This window comes from Poromitra crassiceps (assembly GCF_964638095.1).
Source record: "Poromitra crassiceps genome assembly, contig: HAP1_SCAFFOLD_2215, whole genome shotgun sequence".
Classification (NCBI taxonomy): domain Eukaryota; kingdom Metazoa; phylum Chordata; class Actinopteri; order Beryciformes; family Melamphaidae; genus Poromitra; species Poromitra crassiceps.
In genome coordinates, this window is record NW_028150210.1 from 5,001 (window position 1) to 13,650 (window position 8,650).

Here is an 8,650-nt window from a genome sequence, read left to right on the forward strand (position 1 = left end):
CCCTGTCTCTCTCCTCCCCTTCATCTCAAAAACCCTAGAACGTGCAGTATGTCAACAACTCTCTCTCCACCTCACTCAAAACAACCTCCTGGACCCCTTACAATCTGGATTTAAGCCCGCTCACTCCACGGAAACAGCCCTCCTCTCAGTCACCCATGCCCTCCACACAGCCAAAGCCTCCTCCCTCTCCTCTGTCCTTGTCCTTCTTGACCTTTCTGCTGCTTTTGACACGGTTAATCATCACATCCTTCTCTCCACTCTCACTGATCTCGGTATTTCTGGTTCTGCACTCTCATGGTTCACCTCCTATCTCTCCAATCGCACTTATCAGGTTCTCTGGCGTGGGTCCCTCTCTAAAACTTGCACTCTGAACACGGGTGTCCCCCAGGGATCTGTCCTCGGCCCCTTCCTGTTCCTTCTATATGTTAGGTCCCTTGGTCACATAATCACTTCCCACGGTTTCTCCTACCACAGCTATGCAGATGACACTCAACTTTTCCTCTCTTTTCCCCCTTCCGACACCCTAATGCAGTCACGTCTCGCCGCCTGCCTTAAGGACATTGTCTCCCGGATGACTGCCCATCATCTTAAACTTAACCTCAACAAAACCGAGCTCCTCTTCCTCCCTGGGAAAGATTGTCCCCTCTCTGACCTCTCCATCACTATCGACAACATCATTATACTACCGTCAAATACTGTTAAGAACCTTGGTGTAACTTTAGATAACCAGCTATCCAACTCAGCCTTCATCTCAGCAACCGCCCGCTCCTGTAGGTTTTTACTGTATAATATTAGAAAGATCCGTCCATTCCTCACTAGGGAGGCAGCTCAGCTCCTGATCCAGGCACTCGTCCTGTCCCGCCTTGACTACTGTAATGTCCTATTGGCGGGCCTACCTGCCTCGGCCATCCAACCCCTCCAACTCATTCTAAATTCTGCTGCCCGTCTGGTGTTCAACTTACCTAAATTCTCCCATGTCACTCCCCTTTTCCGTGACCTTCACTGGCTCCCCATCTTGGCCCGTATCAAATTCAAGACCCTGGTACTGACCTACCGTGCAGTTCACCGGTCAGCCCCGCTCTACTTACAATCCCTGGTCAGCTTCCAATCATCCCACCGTTCCCTCCGCTCCTCCACCTGCACGGCTCGCCTCGCCCCTCCATCGCTACGTGGCCCCGGGGAACGCTTGTCTCGTTCAAGACTGTTCTCCTCCATGGCTCGGCAATGGTGGAATGAACTTCCCCCCTTCGTCATGCTGGCCGAGACACTGCCGATTTTTCGCCGGAGACTAAAAACTTACCTTTTCGGGCTACACCTGGGTCCCTCCGGAATCGGTTAAACCTTATTGATTATATATGGTTTTAGTTATGTTTTCATTGTTTGTATTTCTCTGAATGAATTGTATTGAAATGTGATGTAAGTCGCTTTGGATAAAAGCGTCTGCCAAATGAAATAAAGTAAAGTAAAGTAAGTAAAGTCATGCTCAGAAAGTCTTATTTGAACTCTATGAAATGTGAAATAAAAGGCAGACTTATCTTGAATTACATGCCTATATGTTTTTAAACAAGTTAATAATAATAATAATAATAATAATAATAATAATAATAATAATAATAATAATAATAATAATAATAATAATAATAATAAAACAAGTTAACCTGGTCATGCTAATCCAGTTTCAATAGTCTGAATTTAACTAATATGAAATAAAAAGGAATCACAGGCAGGCCAGTAGCGGAGGAGCGTACGCCGGGGCAGAGGGTGCGGCCGCCACGGGCCCACTCGTCAGGGGGGCCCATCAAAAAAATAATAATAATAATAATATTTTTTTTTTTTTTTTTCTTTTCTTTTGTTGCAGGCCAGGCCACCTGGCTGGCAACCTGTGTTTTTATTTTTCTTCTTCAGAACAAGCTTGTCTGTAAAGTGGCTTCACTGTAGTCTTTCTTGGACATAATATTACTTGGCTCAGTGAGTGACAAATTGTGTTTTCGGATATAGGGGCTATCAGCTATTTTACAGTTGTGACTTAAAATGACTTTATTTAATAAAGTCAGTGGTGTGAGTCTGAGAGGAATTCAATCAATAGACAATAACATTGGTGTGTTTAAAATGAGATATTCCACTAAATATGGCTAAAACCGATTCAAACATGCAAAAAAGGCACATTTTTCTTCGCGGCCTGGCAGGCCCGGTTCTACGGGGGTGCAAAAGCATGCATTGCACCCTTATTTGTCTGCATGCTCAGTTGAAAAGTAAAAAAATGTATAAATGCTACAGCTGCACACTTACTGTTTAAACTTGAATTATAGTTGTTGTTTTTCTTTGTTCTTTGATGTGATTTTATGGCTTTTTGGCACCTATATGTAACCTTTTAAGGTTGAGATAATTGTATTATCATTATATGGTCCAAATATTTCAGTAAAGCACTTGAAACACTTGAAATATTCTTGCTTGGGTGGTATCATTCTATTTGAAATGATGGTCAAATGCATTATTTTTAGTAAAATAACATGTCAAATTTTTCGGCGGCCGGCCACCCGAGTGGGCCCGGCCTTCGGCCGGGCATCTGCACCCCTTCCTATCTAGGATGCACCCCTAGTCATCTTGTTCTGGAACCGGCCCTGCGGCCTGGCCTGGCCTTCAAAAAAAAAAAAAAAAAAAAAAAAAAAAAAAAAATTGATGGGGCCCCCCTAAGAGCTTCGCCCCCTCTGGGCTGATAGGGTCGCTCCGCCCCTGAGGCAGGCTATATGCTTTTTAGTTAAACTGGTCATAACTTTTAATTAAACTGGGGCCATGCTAATCCAGTTTCAATCATCTGAATTGAACTAAAATTAAATATGAAATGAAAAGGCAGACTTCTCTTGAATTACAGGCAGAGCATATGCTTCAGCTTGTTAAACAAGTAAAACTGGTCAGGCTAATCCAGTTTCAATAATCTGAATTTAACTCAAATTAAATATGATTTTTTTTTTTTTTTGGCCAATGTCCCCGACCCAATCAAAACGGCCCCGCGACCCACCTTTGGGTCGCGACCCACCAGTTGAGAAACGCTGCTATAGAAGAAAGAGACATAACTCACCACAATGTTCACATTTTGCATTGGGGCTAGATTGGGGCTAGACTTTGGGGACAGTTCTATTGAAGTGAATGGGTAAGTAACTCCCCTGTAAGTGATGTTTGTGTAGATGGGCCATTGTATTTAATTGAGCAGTATTCTGCCATGTGACCCGTATGCAGAATATAAATTATGTGGGGAGACATTTATTTTTTGTATCATTGTAAAGCAACAACACAGTAAAGACGTGCACCCGATCTGACTGTTGTCACCCATAGATTCAGTAGGTTCGTCATCAGCCCCATTCCTATCGCTGATAAACCTGCTAGGAGGTTTCAGTAGGTTTCAATGGCCGTTATCAAACAACTTTATATTTAGGCAAATAAAACAACTTAGGGTTAGGGCAGGGGTGTCAGACTCATATTAGGTAGAGGGCCGGATTTGTTCAACTGAGAACTAATGGGGGCCGGATTTTTTTTTTTACTAAAATCAATTCGACTCATTTACCCATTTACTTCACAAAAGAAATACTGCTCTTTCCATTTCTCTTGAAACTGCCTGCATTCCGTGTCAACCTTTCTCTTTTTCGACAGCATCTTGTTGATTCCTTTGTTTTTTGGTAGGTAGCCGAATGCGCGATTCAATTCCAGCATGGCATCATGGCGGCTTTGTTTACACCTGATGACCTACTGACATACTTCCTTGTAGTGCAGGTTAATTAACTTATGAATGAACTCTTAGCTTGCTTATTAGCCACACGTAGTTCATGATAATGGGGTGCGAATATAATAATAATAATTCAATTTATTTATTATTATTTTATTTTTTTTAATATTCCAAAACATCTCGCGGGCCGGATGAAACCTGCCCGCGGGCCGTATCTGGCCCGCGGGCCGTATCTCTGACATCCCTGGGTTAGGGTGAGTGTGAGGGTGAGGGTTAGGGTTAGGTTTAGCGTTAGAATTAAGCAACAAAATGCGTTAAAATACAAAAACGGAAACCTCTCCTGATAACGAATCGCTGATAACGACCTTCTGCGCCTACTAGCAGGTCAGTAGGGCCCTACTGGCCGATATGAATGGAGTGATAAGACGCTGATAGCGACGATTGAATGGGCTGACAATTACCAGATCGCGTGGTAAAGAGGATATTAATCTAACATGATGTCTGTAGTTCTTTATAGATATAACCTCTTAATTTTGCTCTCAAAGTGCACCAGATTGAAGTATTTTTCTTTAACACATTCACTGCCAGCCGTTTTTCCAATACTGTAGGTAGCTTCTGCCAAGGGGTTTTTTGATGATTCTGGCTCATCTGTCAAGAGCCGAGGATTATTTTCTGCTAGGACTTTGTGAACACAAAATAACTCAAAAGAACTAATAGAATGTGTGCTTTCTCTCTCTAAAAGAGTTAGTTTTTATCATGTTCTGTTATGTAGGCATTAGCAGTTGAATACAGCATGGTTTCAGAGATTTTCAGAGAGTTTTGAGATAAATGGATTTTTAGAACCACCTCACGTGCCTGTGATTATGGGTGCCCTTGGGCAAGTGTGTATACTGTATTGTGTTTGTGTGTGTGTGTGTGTGTGTGTGCGTGTGTGCGTGCGTGCGTGCGTGCGTGCGTGCGTGCGTGATTCGATAGAACAGGCAGAACAGTCACTTTAACCATTTATTTTTGGCATCAGTGAGACATCAGACATCTAAACAATACAGTTCTGAACAGTAATTTCCTCCATAACAGCACCCCCACCCCCCTCTCCTTCAAACTCCTCCCTCCGTAGGTGTGTCTCTGGTGGCTTTGCAGCGTTTGTCACAGGCGAGGCGAGTCTCTGCTCTGCTGCCTGTCTGTGCTGCCTGGCTGCTGGCGGCCACTCGTCGGGCGAGTCTGGATGGGGCTCGTTCGTTTCTGGGTTTTCGGTTGTGAGCTCAGCTGGCATGAAGCTGCGTGCGATTCTGGGCTTTCTGCTGGTGTTTCAAAGTGTGTTGCACCCAGAATCTATTTTTGGAATGCCCCACCGCCAGCTCCCAGCGCGAAAGCGAAAGCGTTTTCGCCAATCCATTTTCATGAGAATGGCTTCCTCATGCTGCTGTTTTTGCTTGGCTTCCTCTAGTCTGGAGAGCACTGTCGCCACTTAGTGGGTCGGTAAAATAGGTTATACACATTCAATAGCTCCCATATTTTTATAGGAGATGTAAAAGGGTTTGATCCACGTCCCACCGTCAATTTTTTTTTTTTTTCTGACGAGATAACACGTCCATGGCAGTCAACCGTTGGATTTTTTTTGACGAGATAACTCGTCGACGGCAGTGAACGTGTTAAAATGGACAAAATGTTCTAATGTTCAATTTCGGCTCCAAAATTGTAAAATGGTAACGTACGTTTCTACAGGGGTGGGCGTGGTTTACGGAGATTTTCCGTTTCTAACCCCTCCCCCTCCCCTAACCCTAACCCTAAAATCTCAGAACGTTACCATTTTACAATTTTGGAGCCGAAATTGTAACATAGCAACGTTGGTCCAAAATGTTGCTATTTTACAATTGTCTGTGAGACTGTGTTGGAAAAATATGGGAAGATGATTTGAAGATGTCACATTTTCCTTGATACATCTTCTTGACACTATAAACAGCAGTGAGCAGTGGAAATGGTTTTGTGAGCTGCTGTCCTACATGTGAATGTTGGTTCCACAGAGGGAAACGTTTACAAGCTGGTCTTGGTGAGCTTTGGGCTGCTGTGTGCTACACAAGCTGCTCTCAACGTCTGTCTGCGTCTCATCGTGCGTGAGTGTCTTTCTATTTTCAATTCCTTATGTTTGGTCACTGCCAAGAGCAGCAGATATCTCAATTCCTCCAACCTGGAAGGACTAATTCAAGGAACATGGTTTTCTCTGACAACTGCTTTCAGATAATTCAGATGTGCAGAAGCTTGAGCTGTTGATGATGGAGAGAGACCAGTTGCAGACCAGTAACAACATCCTGACTGAAGAAAGAGACCAGTTACAGACCAGTAACAACAACCTCACTGAAGAGCGAGAGACCAGTAACGCCAACCTGACCAGAGAGAGAGACCAGTTACAGACCAGTAACAACATCCTGACTGAAGAGAGAGACCAGTTACAGACCAGTAACAACATACTGACTGAAGAGAGAGAAAAGTTACAGACCAGTAACAACAACCTGACTGAAGAGAGAGGCCAGTTACAGACCAGTAACAACAACCTGACTGAAGAGAGAGACCAGTTACAGACCAGTAACAACAACCTGACTGAAGAGAGAGGCCAGTTACAGACCAGTAACAACAACCTGACTGAAGAGAGAGACCAGTTACAGACCAGTAACAACATCCTGACTGAAGAGAGAGGCCAGTTACAGACCAGTAACAACAACCTGACTGAAGAGAGAGACCAGTTACAGACCAGTAACAACAGACTGACTGAAGAGAGAGACCAGTTACAGACCAGTAACAACATCCTGACTGAAGAGAGAGACCAGTTACAGACCAGTAACAACAGACTGACTGAAGAGAGAGGCCAGTTACAGACCAGTAACAACATCCTGACTAAAGAGAGAGACCAGTTACAGACCAGTAACAACAGACTGACTGAAGAGAGAGGCCAGTTACAGACCAGTAACAACAGACTGACTGAAGAGAGAGGCCAGTTACAGACCAGTAACAACAGACTGACTGAAGAGAGAGACCAGTTACAGACCAGTAACAACATCCTGACTGAAGAGAGAGACCAGTTACAGACCAGTAACAACAGACTGACTGAAGAGAGAGACCAGTTACAGACCAATAACAACATCCTGACAAAGGAGAGAGACCTACTGACCATCCTGGGAGTGCGTGTATGTAACCAGAGTGAGTAAATGTTGATCAGAATAAGTTAAATGGTATCATTAAATGAAAGCAGTTCACATAGTTATTATTTTATGTGTGAGTGTGATCATTAACATACATGTTTTGTTGTGTTGTGGTGATTTGTCACAGCCCAATAGGTCTAATTGTTGGACTAAATTTGACTCTAAGTGTTATTACGGTCTCTGACTGCGGAGGATAAAACCTGGAGAGAGCAGACAGAGCTACTGTCAGGAAGAGAGGACGTGACTGGTGATCATCAACAGCAGAGAGGAACAGGTGTGTGTGTGAGTGGTGTGTGAGTGTGGTGTGTGTGTGGTTGGTGTGTGAGTGGTGAGTGAGTGGTGTGAGTTGTTGTTGTGTGTGTGTGTGAGTGTGAGTGTGTGTGTGAGTTGTTGTGTGTGTGAGTTGAGAGTGTGAGTGTGGTGTGTTGTGTGTTGTGTTAGTGTGGGTGTGTGTGTGGTGGAGTGTAGTGTGTTTAGTGTGTTTGTGTGTGTGTGGAGTGTGTTGTGAGTGAGGTGTGGTGTGTGTGGTGTGGTGGTGGGTGTGTGTGTGTGTGTGTGGTGTGGTGTGTGTGGTGTGTGTGTGTGTGTGTGTGGGTGTGTTGTGTGGTTTGAGAGTGAGTGTGAGGTGTGAGGGTGTGAGTGTGGTGTGGGTGTGAGTGTGTGTGTGTGTGTGTGTGTGTGGAGTGTGTGGTGTGGTGTGTGTGTGTGTGTTGTGTGTGTGTGTGTGGCTGTGTTGATTGTGTGTGTGGGTGAGTGTAGGTGAGTGAGAGTGAGTTGAGTTGGATGTTGTGAGTGGTGGTGTGTGATGGGTTGTGTGTGTGTGTGTGGAGGTGTGTGTGTGTGTGTGCGTGTGCGTGTGCGTGTGTGAGTGTGAGTGTGTGTGTGTGTGTGTGTGTGTGTGTGTGTGTGTGTGCGCGCGCGCGTGCATGCGTGCATTGTGTGTGAGCCCTCTACTTCTGTCTCCGCAAACAGGCCTTTCTGGTTCGACTAAAGATGATTGTGTGGATTGGTCTGACAGACAGAGAGAGAGAAGGGACCTGGAGATGGGTGGATGGATCACCTCTGACCACAGCGTAAGACCTGATCACATTTGTTCTGACTCATTGGTGTGAGACTTCCAGAGTCACTGTAGCTACAGTATGGACCATGTCTTCACCACAGGGTTTGACTCCTTGTCCTCCTCTGTTTCAGGTACTGGGGAGCAGGGCAGCCTGATAGTCTGGTGGGTGACGAGGACTGTGCTGTGCTGTTTTCTTATTCTAGTGACTCTTTGAACAAGTGGTTTGACGTGCTATGTGACACAAAGCACCGCTGGGTCTGTGAGATGAAGGTGTGACAGTTCCTCATTAATAACAGCTTTGTTAAAGCCCCTTGTTCAATATTTACCTAAGTGCATTAGTATATTTAGAGCCAAAACTTGGATCAGCTGCTGTTACAGCTGCTGTCTTTCAGTAAATAACATATTTACAGCACAGTTTATATCATCTGTAACAGCTGCTGTCTCTCAGTATATAACATGTTTACAGCACAGTTTATATCATCTGTAACAGCTACTGTCTCTCAGTATATAACATGTTTACAGCACAGTTTATATCATCTGTTACAGCTGCTGTCTCTCAGTATATAACATGTTTACAGCACAGCTTATATCATCTGTAACAGCTGCTGTCTCTCAGTATATAACATGTTTACATCACAGTTTATATCATCTGTAACAGCTGCTGTCTCTCAGTAT

The 8,650-nt window shown here is 44.2% G+C and overlaps 1 protein-coding gene across 1 annotated transcript in view; it reads left to right on the forward strand.

The window, feature by feature from the left end:
- Nucleotides 1-8,536, forward strand: part of LOC310772183 (uncharacterized protein) — a gene marked incomplete at its 5' end in the record, with an annotated part of 10,999 nt that extends 2,463 nt beyond the window's left edge. The window contains 3 exons of the mRNA XM_083664622.1: nt 6,239-6,456; nt 7,888-7,988; nt 8,107-8,536. Coding sequence (XP_083520748.1) covers nt 6,239-6,456; nt 7,888-7,988; nt 8,107-8,251 — 464 coding nt within the window. The 3' untranslated portion in view covers nt 8,252-8,536. The remainder of the gene's footprint in view (nt 1-6,238; nt 6,457-7,887; nt 7,989-8,106) is intronic.
- Nucleotides 8,537-8,650: the final 114 nt, after the last annotated feature.